The sequence below is a fragment of the Psammomys obesus genome, unplaced genomic scaffold (genome assembly GCF_907164565.1).
Source record: "Psammomys obesus unplaced genomic scaffold, mPsaObe1.curated_primary_1811, whole genome shotgun sequence".
In the NCBI taxonomy this organism is placed as follows: Eukaryota; Metazoa; Chordata; class Mammalia; order Rodentia; family Muridae; genus Psammomys; species Psammomys obesus.
Window position 1 is genome coordinate 7,333,985 of NW_026590859.1, and position 19,031 is coordinate 7,353,015.

The 19,031-nt window shown below is 41.4% G+C and overlaps 1 protein-coding gene across 3 annotated transcripts in view; it reads left to right on the forward strand.

The window, feature by feature from the left end:
• The window catches only part of Spata17 (spermatogenesis associated 17), a 175,173-nt gene extending 156,551 nt beyond the window's left edge, over positions 1–18,622 (forward strand). For all 3 annotated transcript variants that reach the window (XM_055609178.1, XM_055609177.1, XM_055609179.1), the window contains 2 exons: positions 14,884–14,966; positions 18,253–18,622. In XM_055609178.1, the coding sequence (XP_055465153.1) occupies positions 14,884–14,964 (81 nt within the window). In that variant the 3' untranslated portion in view covers positions 14,965–14,966; positions 18,253–18,622. The remainder of the gene's footprint in view (positions 1–14,883; positions 14,967–18,252) is intronic.
• The last annotated feature ends 409 nt before the right edge of the window (positions 18,623–19,031 follow it).

The window sequence follows — 19,031 nt, forward strand, 5'->3', positions numbered from 1 at the left end:
TGTGTGTATTTGTCTTTGTCAAGATAATGCATGCACAGTTGAATTCAATTGTATCTCCTGTGTTGTGTGACTATGCCAAACAGAATTTTAAAGGGCAACAATCATCTAAATTGTTCCATTTTTATATATGCTCTATATTTAAATGCAATATTGTTCAGAAATAATAAAGAAATGTATTAATCACTAAATATTTGTATTAAATTCTCAAGTACCTCAGATGTCAATGTTTTTTATATTTGATAGTCTTTCATTTATGAAGTCTAAATAAATGAGGGGTTATATTTATTTGTTGTTCAATAGGTTGTGTTTGACAGGCAATAGCAAGTAAACATCCTTCATGTTTATTACCAAGGTGTTTTACCTACATGTGCTTTTAGTTCAAACTCAGTAAAGTTCAAGGGCATCCAAGTATGAAATAGCTTCTGAGAAGATTACCATTGTTCTCTTAATTTGATTTAGTTGAAGAAAAGGACACTAGTCCAAAAAAATAGATTTTTGGTAATTTGGGTCCAAATATAGACACTAAATATTGTATATAAACCAGTAAATGTGCATATAATTTCCTCAAAGCATGGAGAGTTGGCATTATAAAATAATGTATTCATTTATGTTGAGTATCTTATCTATATCCTAATATGTTATAATATCTGTGTCTATTTATAAAAAAATGTTACTACCAGGCTCAGGAAGAAGATATGATTTTAGTTTAAAAAATAAAATATACAAGACCATATATTTAAACTTTTAGAATAAATGTAATTATTTTGTATAAATGACTGTTTTAAAGTGCACTAGTTGCTAACAAAATTGTGGTTTGGTGAAAAGTGATCAAAGAGAAATGAAACATGATTCTAAGGCCAGGGAATGTTTTGGTACAGGATTGATGATTCCTTTTACTTCAATCCAGGCAGAGGCCAACATTGCTGACATGACACAGCCTAGCCCTCTTCCTCAGGTGGCTTGCCCCGTCCTCCTGGTCCCCAGGGTGCTGCATAGCTTTGTCTTCCACCTAACTTGATGTTATCACCTGACTCAGGATTTCCATGTGGGGAATAAGATTCTGTGTCTCGTAAACCACTGCCTTTAGGTGTCCTAAAATGTAGTCACATGTCTTGACTGAATAGGTATTGAGACATAGTTTTCCAGACATGGACGCACTGTTTCCTTTTACTTCAAGAAAGCACTCTACTCTTTGTTTCCCGTCTTCTTCTGTTCTGGAGTTAGAATTTTCCTTTCTCTTATTTGTATCATTTTTTTATGTCTATTGTCCTATAACCGTGTCATCTTAGGGCCTGACAATACAGTTTTGGTGTCTGAGAATTTCATCTTGCAGAAAACAGATATGGAGCTTCAGGTTGGAAGTTGTTTCAGTTCTGCTTTACATGTCCGTTGTCTGTCATTCTGACTAGGGAAAGTTTTACAGCAGTATCTTTGCTAGTTAGTTTGTCTGCTCAGACCTGTTTTTCCTAGAGCTATTATGGTCACACCTGGGGCTCTCTAACTCACCCTGAGTGTATTTGTGCCTTGTGCACCCTGGCCCCTTCTCATTGGCCATTCCTTAACTTTTTCAGAGGCTCGTGGGTATGGAATTTGAGTATTTCTGTGAAGCTGTGTTTTCTGCTTTCATGTCATTACTTCACTTAGACTCCTTTTCTTTCTTAATAAACAGCAGCCTACAGTTATTTAACAGAAACAGTTTCTTTTTATTGCCTCTTAGGATATCAGCTTTAAATTTTTAGTGATACTTCTGTTTTTCTCAAATTGATCTAAATGGTTTTTTAATTTTTTTCTTATCTGTAATTCTAATTGGGGATTTTGCAGCCATATACTTATTTTTCCTTTATTTACTTACGTAGTAAGAAAGTGCAAACCAGAGCTGGGATCACTATCTCTGAGAGCAGGGATTACTAGTGGAAGTTTTACTATGGGGGTGCCTGTCTGTAAAGAGCAGTGTGCACTGTTGAGGTGCCTGTCTGTGAAGGCCATTCCCTGGGGCTGCTCTTTTTCGTCAGCAGTCTTGTGTAGTCCTATTCTGAGCATGCTAGTACTGAGGGGGCAGGGTACAAGCAGGAAGTAGAATGTGGTTCTCAACATTAAGTGTAAGAACATGTACATAACCTTTAGTACATTAGCCCTATTTATCCACAGAGTAGAGTATTACATCGTTGGGTAATAGCCTCAGGCCATGACGAATAGAGTCAGGCTTTACTGAGCAATAGCCCTGTAGCCATAAAGAATTGTTTGGTCCTAGCCTGACTGTTCTGCTTCATCTGTAGAATTTGGATGCAAAGAGGATCGCAGCAATCAAGTAGCAAAAGGTCTGTCAGCCTTGAGATCAGAGACTCTGGGAGGAAGAAGTCAGAGGGAGGTGGGTAGGGTGGATTTGACAGAGGGCAGAGGATCGAGGTCAAGCTGGGTTTACACAGAGCACCAGTAAAGCCCTAAGGCCTGAAGTTCCATCCACAGGACCTGCGCTGCTCACTGAGGCAGAGGCCACAAAAGACCAGAGCTCTCAGGCTGAGGTGGTGGGTGGTTAGCCGATGTAGTGAGCTTAGAGGGTGTCTGTGCTCCCAAAGGAGTGACACTGCGAAGTGGGAAAGCAGACCTTCGACCAGAGGACCCTAAAGGGGTTCTGAGTTTCAGCACCAGATGTAAGAAAAATAAGGCAGAAAAGCAGATAGACTTTTCTCAACAAACTGAGACTGCCGCATTGGAACAATGAAGGACCCTTGCCTTTCTGTGGGGTGAAGGTTAAGTACATTTCAGGGGGCCAGGAGGATATGTATATGTATCTGGGTAGTTACAAAGAAGTTATAGTTTTATAGTTGGGGTGGGGGGTGGGGGGTGTTTAACTGGGAGCAGGGTGGCTTGTTTTTCAGATCCAGACATATTGTTTCATGTGACCCCGGTAGGTGTTTAAAACTTTGGACAGGACTGAACCTTCTGTATCATCTGGGTTTCTTCGTAGAAGAAGAGGTCAAATGATTCCTCTTAAAGTCTGGTAGCTAAGTCTGCTGAAAAACTGGCAAGCAGCAGGTGACAAGACATGGGGTTCACAAATGTGTTACTGTGTTACATAAGGGCCTCACAGAATGTGAAGCTCGAAGGAGGGACAGATGCTTGAGGCTTAAATATTCTTTTCACAGCATGGAGAGGAGTTGGGCTTATAGACAATTTCAGAGTCACAGAGTGACCGAGGAATATGAATGGACTACAAAGACAATGTACTGGGACAAGACCTGTTATGGTGTTTGATCTTCACTCTCTTCCTCTGTGATATGCCTTTAATTTTTCTTGACTTCATATAATCCTAGTAAGAGGACCAGGTGAGATTTTACTGTTCTCTGGCAGTCTGTCTTTGAGTATCTAATAAGTGAACTTGAGATAAATATTTCCTATCCAATCCCAGAGTTTGCTGTGCCCCAGGTGCCCTGAATTTGAAGTTCAAAATGGTATATTTAGGAAATTGTTTTTCATAAAGCTTAACTCAAAAATCAGGGGCAACCAGGGTCTCCTATAGAGAACCCAGGTCTAGTTCCCAGCACTTAAATGGTAGCTCACAACTGCCTGTAACTCCACATCTGTGAGATCAGATGCCTCCTCTGATCTTTATAGGTACCTGCACAGATGTGGTGCCCATACATGTACAGGCCCATACATGTACATATACACATTAGAAAATCAGGTACAGTCAAGAGATTAACACCTAGCCATGCTAACATAGAACCATTTTAGCCATTCATGACAATAAAATTTATTTAGGGCTTATTAGGTGTCCTGTAATTTTTCATTTGTTTTCAGACCATAGGTAACTGTAGATAACAAAGTGCTGAACAACTCAAAATAAGGGGTCCTATCATATGGGCCTCACCCTAGCCTGCTGGTATCTGGGACTCTCCAGTCTTCTATGCTCTGTCCTCTAGAACCAGCCCCTCCTTGAAGCTGAGGAGAGCACAGAGGTGAAGCTAGGGAACGTTGGTGACGTGTGCCTCACATGCAGCTTTCAGCGAACCCTGTTCCCTGCTTCTGCCTTCCAATCTATCTGGAGGTCTCCGGTGCCTCAAGCGTCTCGGCTTAGAGGGGAAGGGTGGGGTGAGCTCTTAGCTGAAGTCCTGCACAAGCGTGTCACTCCTCATCACTATGAAGTTTGTGCCACACCCTAGCTTTGCTCACCATCAGTAATAACTTGAGGTTCCTACTACCTTCTAGTTTCCGGACAGATGTAATTTATCAGATTTTGCTTAATTCTCCATACCTGAGAGCAGACGTATCTGAGAGGATGGAACAGGATGAAAAATTCACTGCTCTGCTGTGTCAGAATTGTCTTCCTAAGAATGATGTCAATTCATGTTTTTGCAGAAAGGCTTTTGAAATGATAGTGTCCATTCTAAAAGTGTAGCACTTCATAGACTTTTATCCCATAGGCTTTCCTGTACATGTATATTTGAAAGCAGCCAATGATGAAGGCCTGGATCTAACCCAGGGACCTGTCCATCTGGTAGGTGAGGTCAGCGTTCAGGGGAACTGCTGTGACATAAAACAAGTAGCATAAAGGGGCATGAGAATAGTGTAAAGAGTGGTTTTCAGTGCAGGGAAATTTAATTTACTTCTCAAGAAAGCCTTTCCTAGAGGAAGTGGCATTTTCTGTAAAAGACAATGTTTGGGTGGCTCAGCACCTGCTAAAGGCATAACAAACATTTGCTAAATACGATGAACGCCACTCCGAATGTGAGGTTTGATGTGTTGCTTTCCTCTCTGCTGGTGGTAAATCCTCAGTGCCCTGTCTCAGGAGCAATCAGTTCACTTACTCTCGTCTTAGCTTTCCTGAGAGAAACTATCAAAAGCATTTCTATAGAGAACATTCACCATTAATAACAGTTATTGATACATCCTACAATTATGAACAAAAACTTTGTGGCGGGAATTCCATTATATTAATGATACATGTATATTATTAAGAATTACAAATATTGAGTAATAAAGCTTCAAGTTCACATGCTTCCAGATGTTATTTGGGGATTTACTAGACTGGCAATTTTTCAAAAACACAAGCAGTAATTAGAAATCTTTCATGATCTCTCTCAGAAACAGTACTTGATTTTAATTCTTTCATTTGAAAAAACTTGTAAGAAAGCACTGTCAGAACTATTGACATTTTTATAGCTTGACAAAAATTAAGCATAATTAAAATGAAATATCTGTTGCATAAATTAAACCACAATTAATATGTTTTCTGCCAGTGCTTGAAGGATAAGATTAGAACGGCGTCGTTAGCAGGCTCCCCGCTGTGAGACTAATTTCCTGGTTCTTATACCACACATTATCCCACGCATTCTCACGGCAGAGATTCAAATCCACAAGTGAAAAACACTGTTTGATGAAGACTGGGCGCAGAAGGAGATGAACTGCTTTTATGAAGCAAGGCAGGATTGCTTTTTCTCTTAAGATCGGGGGACTGGCTGATTCCAAGGCTAAGATTTGCACTTTTAAAGCCATTAAAATACATAGAAAATTGCCCTTCGCTTTAGTTAGCTTTGCCTTTTAAATTAGCCAGCCTATTGTTTCAGGGTGTTTGCCTTTTTAGAAGTAATTAGAAAATGCACAAGGTGTGCTTTGCATAGGCCCACCTTCCAGCTAACCCAGAAATAAAAGTAAACGCCATCAACAAAACTAAGTCCTGGATAGTTTTCAGGAAAGTGGAATGAAAATGTGTCCTTTTAGAAGAGGGCCACATCTCCCACAGTGTCCATGGCCACAGAAGGAAAACCGGATCCAAGTGGAACTTGGCTACTGCTGTTAAAACTGTCTGGGTGGGAATGAATTACCTTTTGACATTAGATGCTGTTAGGGCTCAGGGAGGGAAAGAGACAACCTTTATCAACTGTCCCCTCCATTTCTCCCAGTGTCTCTGCCAGGCAGTGCCTCGCAGAGGCATAAAGACACCATTCGGATTGGAAACGCTGGGATGGCATGCCTTCAGCACTGACTATGGTGGACTCTTGGGAGAATGCTGCATGCCGGCAGCATAAGGACTAGACCGTGACTGTGGAGGTTGGCCATGGCTAGAACTGTCTACGCTTGCAGGGCCGACTGACGCCACTCACTGCCTACTCCAAAGAGGCAGTTAACATTAGGGCTGCACATTGACCAGCATTCTGCATTGCAGGTATCAAAGGCACTAGCAAGTTTCAGCTGAAAATTTTTACCCAGAAAATATTTTTAGAGAAAATACCGTCTTATGGGGTACTCTGATTTTGGTCACTTGCTGTGAAGCTAGCGCTGTAGTGACAAACTTGGTGGCGTGCTTGTGTATGGGTGGCAGGCTCACATACACTGCAGGGTTGGGCAGGTGAAATTCGGTAGCCTCCCTGACACGAACTGAAATTACAGGCTCTTTGCCCGCCTTGCCAGTCTGCCTCCCACTGCTTGCTTCTTACCTGCCTCCCATGTCGAGACATTTTCATTTCATGGATAGGAAATTTTGTCTGACTTTATCATGACTGTACTCTCACTGCCAAGGCACTTGACTAATACTTTGAAAGACTTATGAATAAGTAAAGGGGGGTGTAAAAATCACTCCTAAGAGGAGCATGAAGAAGCAACTGAATGGATGCTAAGGTCCGGTGTGAACCCAGGTTGGCAGGTCCACAAGCATACACAGCTCATCATTCGTCTGTTCTCACCTCACAGCCATTATTCAGACTTGAAAAACATTGCTTTTGAAGCTAAATTTCAAGGTATAACCTACACTGATTATTTTTTTATTTGAAAACCCCAAATCTGAAACTCTTCTTGTTGAAAATTGTATGAAGTGGAGAGTTGGATACCATGAGACTTTGGGTCATGCTCAGAATTATTTCAGAGTAGTTTATGAAATTATCTTCAGCTACGGATGTGTTGTGCATGTGAAATATAAATGAATTTCCTGTTTGGATTTGGTCGGACCCATCACTAAGATATAGACTGAGTTACATATATGTAAGTATTTCAAAATTCCTTCCCTCTAAAAATAATCCCGAGTGTTTCAATCTGAAGCATTTTAGATAAGGGAATATCATACACATAGCTATCACCCAGGAAGATTTAGTTACAGTCTTAGGAGCACATTTTGAATTATTACAATATCTTGTTTGTTCGTGTCTGCATTCATTGCTTTGTCTGTCTTTTTTTAATCTTAGGTGGCATAGCTTCTGCCATGTTCTGTTGGAATCTACAAGTGTATGCACAGTGAATTTGTCATAGAACGAACGTGACCTAACTATAGAGTATAGCCATTACTCTCATTGTCTGTACTAATTCTATTGTCTAAGGTGACTGTGAGTACCAAATATGAAACTGTAGCTCTAAACACCCATGGGCATAATCTGCTCTGAAATTCAGGTTCTGTGAAGAAAAGAAGACCATGTAGAAATAAGCTTGGAAAAATGGCATGACATAGTTTTTAAAAAGGAGAGAGGAAAACCCAGAAGGGCCTTTCTGTTCAATGTTTTCTTAGCTTTCCTATAAAACATGTCCTTTTCTTGAGAGGTCAAGGCTCTTGCTAGCAATAGATTTTTTGTATCTGACATTACTGGTCGACAAGGTGGGTCAGAGAGTTTCTCCATGGCCAGTGTTAACACAGAACGGTAAGGAAGTTAGAATCATATCGAAATTTTATTACTGGCATGAGTGGGGAGGATTCTAGATATTGTAGCCTGCCTTGGGAAAATGGGATTCTACAGTAGAAAAAAAAATGGGGTTCCACTAGCGAAGAAGGGCCAAAGAAAGTGAGCCCTTTCCATCGGTCCGAAGCACTCAGCCCTCCAAGTGCTGTATGTGAGGACTTGAGTGCTGACCTGCACATGGCCGTGCAGCTGCTGCAAGCGTTAGAGTGGAGGGGACGAGTGAGTAGTAACAGACCTGCCGGCCAGGGGTCTGGATGAGTGTGACACCTGAGTTCTTATGAAGCCCTCGCTAAAGGACCGTACTCTGCTTCCTGACACATGTAAGAACTGGCTTCCTTGCAAAATAGAGTCACATTTAAAAGGCCTACATTTCTATTCAGTTATTTCTATATCTATTCAGATTTATTTATGTATAATTGCATATGCATATGCATTCAGCTCTGTGACAGCCCAGGAAGACAGACAAGACAGATAAAGGCCCTAGCCATGCAACTCTGATATAGTGTCTGATACTTCCTTCTTGCTAGTGTACCCAACCCTCTTGATTAATATCTTACAAGTGCTTTAAGAATGGGCTATCATAGCTGTGACGAGATACAAGGCTGGCTCTGCCAGCTAGGGCTCTAAAAGCTTCATCAGTGCCTGAGTTGACAGACAGAGAGGCTGAAAGACAGACAGGCTTGAAAATGTGATGCCTACAAAAGACTGTGGGCAGAGCTTTTGTGTTGTGTACTTGTTCAGCCATGTCTTTGGCTAAGTATTTACCCAGCTCACTCTGTGCCTATCAGCTCTGTTAAATTAAATCCTGAGAACACAACTCTGAATGAAATGAAACCTGACTTTTCACAGGTACAGTCCTTGAAGAGAACTTCCTTAGGGAGCTTCATTACACAGAGGCGTTTGGTTTTTCTTCTACCCAGAAGCACTTGTTTTGGAACGTTGTAATGCTAGTGTCTACTGTTATCCCCATTGCAATTCATTCTTGTGAGTTCCTTCCTGATACTAGCTCTGAAAATTTTTGCAGCACATTTTCCAGTAGAATAACCATGTGCAAGCCACGTGTTCCCTTAAGTACCAGTTTCTTACAACATTCTTTCTGTTTAACTTGTGCCATCTCTGTATACACAGGAGCTGTTACTGCAGCCTCTTGCCATGATGCCATTACTTGTGTGATGATAAAAATCAATGAGCAGACTACAGATTTTACTGTTACAGCATAGTGTATTAGTTGGATATCATATTTTATTTGTTGTTTTATTTGTGATGAAATGAACATCGATTCCTATATTTCTGTGCGTATATCTATTTCTGTATGTGCATCCATTTCTTCTGATACACTGTTATATCTTGTACCGCTTTTAAGAGATATATACCCCATAATACAACAGGTTTGTCAAACAGGAATCCACATCGCTTATTTACCGGTTCACATTTCTGGCAGAATTTAAAGTGAAGACTGTATACATGGGGTGGGGGAGCTGATTATGAGAACTAAAAAGATGAGATAAATGACAGCAAGATGGTGACACTGTGGGGAAAGACACTTCCAAAAGCAGAGAAAGAAGCACCTCAAACACATAACTCTACAATTTAGCTATGCCCCCCCCACCCCGCTGACCTAAGTCAATTTTAAGTTGGAAAAGCAACTATGTGAGACTATTACTCGTAGTTACTTTTAAAAATAAGTGCACTTGAGTATTTCCTTGAAAAAAAGCTGTCACTAAGTACTTGTTATATGCTGGACACTGGTTCTGTTGTCATTTGTTTATTGAGATGGTGTCTCTGTTTGGTATACAGTGACACAGAACTGTCTGTGGAGCCCAGGCTAACCTCAAATGTGTGAGCCGTCTACCTCAGCCTCCAAGTTTTTAGAGGTAACAAGCATGACAGTGATTTGGGGGCTTGTCTGAGATTCACAATTTTTTTTTTCTGGAGGCCTCTGGGCCTAAAGGAAGAGTTGCCTCTGAGTCTATGGCTTCAGAAAGTCTCTCTACCTAGAGGCATCTGTAGTGCCTGGACATGAGGTAAAAGCAGATAAATTCTGTTTTGTTTAGGTGACATTGACAATTGATTGTCAGTTTACATCTAAATGTTGATCCCTTCAACATGTGCTCAGTGGTTGCATAGTAAAGCCTAGGACTTGAGGATTTGGGAGAATACAAAGAACAGAACACTTGAAGCAGTTTTCTAGAAAGCTTGGGATAAACAGCGAGGCAAGTCCTCAGCTCAGAGTCCTGAGCTCAGGCAGCTGCCTAGTGTGTATATTGTGGTCCCAGAGCTTCCAAATGTGACAAGAACGTGACAGGAGCTGGCTGACTGAGCAGCTTTGCCAGTCACTGAGACCACAAGTGTCGCAGGGGAAGGTGTGTTCACAGGTGGCCAGCTGTGAGGACACTGGAAACCCAATCCTCACACCTGCTCTGAGGAGAGTAGAACCCTTACTTTTGGGGCATTTGTGGGGTAGAGGAGCAGAGGGGCCTGCCCTGGAGCACCGCCACAATCCCAGCATTTGTAAAGTAGACAACAGGATCCAGAGTGTGAGGCCAGGCTGGGTAGCAGCGGTGTAGACAAACGAGGCTCAGGGGAAGGTATCGTCTCAAGAAGAAGGCAGAGGAGAAGAGGAGCACACCCGAGTGTGAGGACACCACTGGTGGTCTTCACGTGTGTGTGCGAATCTTGTAGACTCCACAGGATGCACGGTCAGCAAGTGCAGTGGTCTGGGGGGAGGGACGCTCTGAGCCTGAGATGTCAGCGGCACTCATCCGCACCTGAGCATGCTCACATGAAGAGCTGCAGACTGCTGCAAGAGCAGCCTTGGAGTCCCTGCAGGGTGAAGTATGCACCACTGTCACTGTGATGTTCACATCAGCGCTGCCACCTATGCCAAAGCCAGTCGCAAAGGAGTTAAAGCCAGCTAAAACAAGTAACATTGAGAAGCTTTATTTAGGTTGGGTTTACATGAAAAATATCAGATACTCTTTGAAACCACGCCCATGAACTCCCACTTGAAAAGCAGAGACACTCCTGAAGGCCAGCAGGCAAGTATATTTGGGGTTTCATTCAGGAAAAAAAATTTGCTAAAATATTTGCTTAAACATTTCTTATCATCTATATTTTTTTCTAGTTCTAAGAGAAAGATCTTTACAGCTGAATATATTAAGATAATTTAAGCTGCTCAGTATGTGCCTAGCTTTTGGTTTTCCCTGTACTCTCTGACACTGACAAGCCTGGACCTGAGGTGCGTACATGCCAGCTGTGACTGTCTGCTGAAAAGCCTTGAGTAACTAGATAAACATACAGCTGCCAACCTAATGTTCCTACACTTTGGGGTGAGTGGCCCAGGAAATTCACTCTTTGTCATTTTGACTTGGTTTTGAAATGGACCTGGGCTGCATTCCAGCTCAAAGAGCCATTCACTTCCAAACTCCTAAATTGTCCCAAGGAGCTCATTGTGGCAGCGGATGATTTGTGTTTGGCCGGGTGTCCTGATAGCAAAAGCTGTCTGCTGTGGCAGGCCGCAGCTATGGCAGGATGTAGAATCACATCCCAGTGGTTTCCTTCATGAGGTTGTTTTTCAGAAAACAATCCCCCACCCCATGTTCAGCCTGACCCCGCAAGCGCATTTTGCAGGTGGCATTCTTGAACTCAGAAATAAATCGCTTCCGATGGCAGGGTGACTGTTTTATTGTGTCAGAGCAGCTTGTCTGGAGCAGTACCTCAGCACCAGAGGTTTTCTGAGACCAAAGCTATAGAACTGCATAGAGCTAGCAGTTAGTTACCAGTTCAAGCTGTGAGGGACCAGAAAATGAAAAAGAGAAGTGGTAGAGAGTTTTCAAAAGATTTTTCTTAGATAGTGCACATGGACAAATCCCTGTTTATCCACAGAACTATAAATTTATGTCTGTTGTCTGGCCCTAGGCAGGCCTGAGTCCTGGGACCAGTGATTGCCCTATGCACACAGGCCCAAGTGCTACCCGGGGGCTGGGGTGGGGGATTCACAGCTCAAAGAAGCCAGGAATTAAGAACAGGAGAGCATCACGAGACAGAAGGAAGAAGCTTCCAGAACTCCTGATTACAATCATTATTAATCTTCTCTGTAAATACATGTGTATATGAGTGTTCAGGGCACTTGTTTAAAAAACAATTATAAGAAGCTGTGATCCGAGTCCTGTTTTATCATACTGCTCTCAACTTGTCAGAGTATCAGTGAGATTTACTTTACTGGGCGTTTGAAAGAACAGAATAAGTGGTCTCTGAACAGACTTTGACCACCGATGGCCTGAGGAGAAAACAGGATGCCGAGAGAGAGCCTCGTTTGGTCCTGTTCATCTCCACAGCAGAGTTACAAGGTAGACAACCCCATTCTACAGTTGTGTTGTGGCCAGTTGGAAGGATGATGAATTGTTTCCATTTATTACACAGATACAGGCTGGTTCAGATTATCTGCTCATCCTCGTATGAGTTTCAGCAGAGCATCTTTCAAAGCATTGGACAATTTTACCTGTTACCCAATTTCCAACTTCAAACATCCTCATTGTATTCCTCTTTATTGTCCTTTCAGGGCTTGAGACTTGTTGTTCCTTTTTATGTATTCTCTCTGCCTAAATAGCAGTTTCCAATTTGATTGATATTTTCAAGGAAGTGGGTTTGATTTTTTATTTCCCTGTTTCATGGGTGTATGCATTTTTTTGTGTGCACATGTGTGTGTACATGAGGCTGGGTACATGTGTGTGCAGGGGCATATGCACATGGATGCACAGATGCGCATGCCTATGGGGTACTGCAGTTGACACAGGGCATCGTCCTCATTACTTTCCACTTTGTTTACTGAGGCAAACGATGCTGGGGAAACCCAGGGGGCACGTGCCGTGGAGGCTTTCTTGCTCTAGAGAGCATAACTTGGGGAGTTGCAGTGCAGACTCATCAACAGACCCCAAAGCCACCATCAGCTAGCAGATTCCAGTTCCTGTGTCTTGCAAGTTCAAAGGATAAATTTCCAAGACAGTGGAAGGAGGCATTTTGCCGTGGGTGAGACCTCAAGGGAAAGACACAGAGTTTCAACAGAAGCAACAGTTCCAAACAAGGCCGCCATCAAGGGTCCTTGCCTAGGGTTAGGAAAGCTTACAGGGCTACAGCATGGGGCTGAGCTGGTCAGTCTAGTTGTCCTACCCATGAGGTGTCCCTGCTTCTCTCCATCCCTGTGTCTGCATATAGTTTCTGGTACACATGCCAGGCTAGTGAAGCATATAATCATGCTTCTAGACAGCAATGGTCCCTAGAGTTATTACGTAAAAGAAGGAGGAGCAACCAGAGCACAAACCAGCGCCGTAAACATTTTTTTATATTTCTGACCTCACAACAGGACAGAACTGTAGATAGAAACAAGAACATTTCCAGGTTTTGGATGAGGCATCCCTGGACCGGAAACAACTCTCCATTTTCAAGGTCCTCACACCAGAACTGCCTGGCGTGTTTCTGCCTCCTGTTCACAGGGTCTGTCACTGAGGAAGTGGGGCTCACCAGTTTGGGCCAGCTTCCCCCGGGGATCTCCTGTCTCTGCCTTCAGAGCGCAGGGATTCTGTAGGTACTGGGGGTACGCAGTCTCTTTACCTGCTTCCAGTGTCCGCCGAGTTGCCGACATAAAATCATCGCTGTGCATCACACAGACAACAGACTGTATAAATTCAAGAGCTGTGTGACTTACTCGCTGTTGGAAAGCATGCCTGATATATTACATGGAAGTATTTGCAAACAGTGAGCTGGAGTTGGGTTAACTCTACAATATGGCTGGAACAGAGGAAAGCTGCTGAGCCCCTGTAAGAAAATCAGACTTCATTATACACAGCCATCTACATCCGTGCTCTCTAACAGGAAGGACTTTGTTCAGATTACATCAGTAAGGTTTTTTGTTTTGTTTTGTTTTGTTTTTATTTGGTTTTGGGTTTTTTGTTTTGTTTTGTTTTATCAAGACAGTGTTTTTCTATGTAGCCTTGGCTGTCCTGGACTTGCTTTGTAGACCAGGCTGGCCTCAAACTCACAGAGATCTGCCTGCCTCTGCCTCACTGAGTGCTGGGATTAGGCTTGTGCCATTGTGCCAGGCAACTCATTAGTTTTCTGTTTGAGTTCTATTGCACACATTCTCTGCGCTCAGAAGCAGTGCCCAGAACAGCTTTCATGACACTCTGGCAAGACAAACAGAATGACAAGTGCAGACGTTTTTTTCTGGGGCCTGAATTTAGTCATCAAAGCAGATATTTGGGTTAGGAGTCAAGTATTCCAGAGCAGGGAGTAAGAACTGTGGTGACAGAGACACTGTGAAACACCACAGGTTCTTTAGAAAATCCTGCTTAAAAGCAGGATTGTACTTGTAAAGTGTGGGCCTTCTCAAGAGTTTGGCCATGGATGGAGGGTTTCACCTAGGCTTTCCTCAGCCGGAAAGTTTTGGACAAAAATTTCTTCACTAATAATTAGACTCTTTAAGAGAAACCAAACCTCTACAGTTCATTCAAGAACTCAGTTAGTCTACAAGCTGCCTCTTTGGAGGCTTTATGTGTGTTTAACCTCCATGCTGTGGAAGCATCCATTTCTTAATCAACTTCAGCTATTCTGGCTACCCTCAAAAAACCTACTTCTTCTCCATGTGCCTTCTAGAGAACAGGTCAAGCCTTGGGTGCTTACACACCTGCCCTCCAGTATATTTGGACACATCACATCTCTCTTTTAGTGGATTCAGTTGAAAAATGTTTACTTTGCGGAAGGGTAAGCACAGAACCCCCTAAAACCAAGGCAAAGGCAACCATGGTACAAACTCCTCAAAAGCAAGTGATTAAATCTCATGTTGGCACTTCCCAGAGCTGCTTGCATGTGCCACCCACAGACATCAAAAACTGTGTGTTTGCAAGGTGTGGTGCTGCGTGCCTGCATCCTAGTGCCTGGGAGACAGACACAGGAATGAGTCAGGCCTGGCCTACTTAATGATTTCTAGGCCTGCCAGGGTCATACAATGAGACCTGCCTCAAAAAGCAAGCAAGCGAGCAAACAAAAAACAAGTGTGAATTTAATGAGAGCTTTAAACTGATAAAAATCTCCAAAACATAGCTGCTAATTGTATGTGAAGGCTGTGAAAGGAAACCTTGAAATGCAGTTGTTCTGTTTCTACCTTGCAGTCAAGTGACAGTGATAAAGTGGGGACCAGTGCTAATCTGATCTCTTCCCCTAGGATTTTCAGACTGTCCTACCATCATTTGAACTCTTCTCAAAGTTTGGAAAGTTATATTCAAAAGCTGGAGAAATTGTATAAAGGTATGCACTTTTTGTTGAGCACTTCAAAATGTATACTGGATACATAAATAATCATACAAGACTGAGTTAAATGTAAAGCACTTTAAAATGCTATAGTAATCTTTATATAAGATAAAATTCCATAAACATCTTTCATTCTAATCTGATGGTTTCAATGTTTGATTGTATTTTTCAAATCTCTTCTCTAAAATGAACTAAAAATACATTAACAGAACTAACAAATGTCTAAGGTATTCTTTATCTTTTAATTAAGTAACACAGTAAAGATTTGCACAGTGCCTGAAAATATACCAGTAGTATTCCAAAAGCTAAAATGTTTCTCAGTACTTTACTAATATACTATAGTTAAAGATTCTTTATTTAATATGTGCCTTATTTGAAGTATCAGATACCTCGAGGAATAGGAAAGAGTCTAGGGTCTCTGATAATTATCAAAGTTTGCAAAATAGACAGAAAGAAGAGATAAATATTAAAATTCAAGAGCCAAACGAGCTAAGATATTTTAGAATAAAGAAATGATTGCAATTGAGCTAAGATCTTAGAAAGTATTGTGCGGTTTTGTTTTTGTTTTTGTTTTTTTTTTTCAAAACTTAAGTAGGTATGAGATGAAAGACAGTTGAAAGAATGGGCAAGAATAAGAAATCATGTGTTGTTAGAATTGCCCAGTGTCCTCAGAGGCCAATGGCCTCTTGTCTGTTGGACAGAACATGGTGTGCATAAAGCCTTCTCGATATTTGGTATTCGTATTCCCTCTATTCATGTATATCTCTGAAGGCTTCAATTTGGGTGTTAATGTGCTAAAGCTAATACTAATACTCATCACTTAACTGCTCCTAAGGAATAAATGAGAGGAAATAGAAAATGTTCTAAGGAAATAGAAAATATTCTGAGAATATATATATATATATATATGTATGTATATTACCAAGTAGAAACACTGTTTCAAAACTCCAAAGTATTGTTGCCATTGAATATTGATGTATCTGTGAGCCATCGTATGTTGCAACTGTGTGTGCAACTTTTAATTTAAAATTTATCAATTCTATTTATTTATAATGGTTTTAAAGAAATATTTCTTGTGTGACACTGCCTCTGGGATATGTGAGCGAAGTCATCTATTCATGCCGGATAAAGAACTGATGATGGAAAAAGTCACCAAACTGCCAAATTCCAACTTGTGACCTAAAGAATTTATTGGATTAGGATTACTTATAAGAGTACTGGTAGAGAGTTACGTACAGGAATGTGGACACCTTAAAGGCAACTCAGCCCATGCCAACAAAGCGACAAGTGACAACAAAAGTGAAAGTGGCAACCCTGGAGAGCTCTGCAGGGCTTGTAGGTGGCTCAGTGAGACAGAGTCTACCTTCCTCAGCAGCTCTTACTGCTTCTATAACCTTGAGGAGGGAGTGTCCCTGTGAATCTGGTTGGTTTCAGAGACTTTGAGACTCATGAGTTGTTTACTCCCTGACTCTTAAGAATCCTCCTGTAGAACTTCCTGAGTCTTAAGAAGCTTCTCTCTAGGATAAAATGTTTTAATTCAGAGGAGATTATTACACAACAATATTGAAACCAACCTAAGTGCCGGTTAATATACAGAAAATTCAATTGGAGTGAATACAGTGTAATCCTGTGCTGATATAAAAATATTAACAGATCTTTACCTACTGATCTGACAAAATGCCTGCCTTGTATTTCTGAGAATGCCACGTTTTCAGCCACTGTGCAATTTGATTGTGTACTAGTGTCTGTGCATACACATGTACCTGCATATCTATTGAAACACATTTCTATATACTCATTTATATGTAAAATATGTATATATGCATTTATATATCGCACAAATAATAATGGTGGCTATCTCTGGCTGATAAGATTTTCATTAACTATTTTTCCCAGATTCAAATTTATATTTCAACTTATTTTTAAATTTTCATTTAATCAGACAAAGGCAGTGTTAAACCAAATTCTCCCATAAAGCTTAATAGTTCTCCTCTATAATTGCAAACATGTGAACATTACAATTCTCCTTAATCATGATAATTTAAGACACAGTTATCATTTTTTCTGAAGATAAAACACTTGCTAAATTGTTTATGGTGAAGGAGAAGAGCAAAAGTAACAAATGTTTCACATTGGTTCTAGTTAAAAAGCCTGGCCCACAAAGACACAAATGTGGGGCAAAATTTAAAGACATGTTCATGAACTCAGCTCCGATGTCTTACATATTTTGTGATTTAGCAACATTATTAATTTCTTTCATTTGCCTTTGTAACTGTTCACTTTTTGTAACCTTTGATAGCTTCCCAAATCAATTTCACCTAAATAAAAATACCCTGGGCCCTGTCGGTGTGCGCTGTCTTTTCAGCTCCATTCATGCCACCAGATAGGAAGTCCCTAGTAAGCAGAGTGGAAAAATATTGTCGTGAGAAGCTGCAACCAGTGTTTGTATTTATGAATGGGGTCCCATCAGAGTCCATGCAGCATCCGTGGGAGTTTTCCTGCACTGCGTTCTGATGAATATTCCCAGGCTTCTTTGGAATGGGCTTTGGTCCAGCCTGTCTTTCTGCTAAAATGTGGTTTCATTTGGAAGACAGATGAGTTTTAATTAAATGATTATTTAGACATGAAAAGCAATGTTCATTTTCCCCCATTCTGTAGGCATTCAGCATATGAATGACTCAAAACTTGAAAATGAAAAATAAGTATACTTGGGTTGGGAAACAGAAAAAAAATGGAAACTTCCATTGTCTTTGTACAGTGGAGACAGTATTACAGCCACTGGGTAAGGAAAATGAGCTGTATATAATGAAAGCAGTAAATAAGCATTTAAGCTACACATTCACCTGCTGGAGATTAAAAGTTTAAGCCACTAAGAAAAGTTATGAAACCTGGTTGTTCATGCCAGCATTGTGCAAATTTATAACCTTATGTTTGTCACAGAGAGCTGGAAAGGAACAAAGTGAAGACACTTCCATATCGCTCTCTGGTTGAACTGTCTTTAAACGAAGATTCTGTTTGTCACTCACCCACTTGCTCATGGGAGCAGCTGCCTGTGCTTTTCAGCAACTGAGGCAGATTGTTCAACATATCATGTATTTAGTGACATCTGTCTTCAAGATTGTTAATCCAGATGTGCAGTCGGGGGCACCAGAGAGCTGGGAGAGTAAGCTCAAATGTCAGGGAGCCAATGCAGGGCCTTGGCTAAAGCTAGGAGTCCTGAGTATGTTTGAACTTGCTTTAATAAGGTGCCTTTTCCCCCTCTCATTGTGCTGATTGGTTTTAGAGAATGAAAGAAGATGTGATGTGGAAATGAGGTGAAGATGAAGTGAGCACAAAATCGAAGATGCCACTGCCCGGAGTTCCAGACTCTATCTCCATGACTGATCTCAGCCTTGATCTCAGTCTGGTAACCTCCAGGCTCTCCATCCTCCCTCCCTTCTTCTCTCCCTCCCTCCTCCCACTCTCTCCCACCCCAACCTTTTCACTTACTCTCACTCTCTCATCTGTCAGAAGAAATAATTAAAACCATTTCTGGTTCATTACAAAACTTGATAGTTTGAGAAGAAGTTACGAAGAAGGATCTTAGAAGAACTAACCAGATTTACCAATAAGCCATACTCACTGTGATTCAATAAACTATAACTGTCATTCTACAGCTTATGTGCGCTGTGTGGGAAAGGGATACGTATGGTATTTGTGGGTAAGGGAGTGAGGGAGTTATATGTGAGTATGTGGTGTATAGCCGTGAGAGTGTGGAGGTATTTCAGATTTCCTTTGGGACAGATGACTGTGAGAACATCTGTTACCAACTGTATCCCTTTCCCTTACCCAAACTGACATCAGTGGTGCTCTTGAAGTGGCTGTACTCTGACTCCCATCACTCTGCTTACAAGTGATGTGCACTTTGATCCCAGTCCCTTTTTACTAGACAGCAGTTAATAACAGCTAACATGTACATAGAATAACACATGATTTGAAGTACGGATGATGAGGAATTAGTTAGCATAAAAGTTCTTCCCTGAGAGAAATAATGACACATTATCCGAAATAGACCTCCATGTC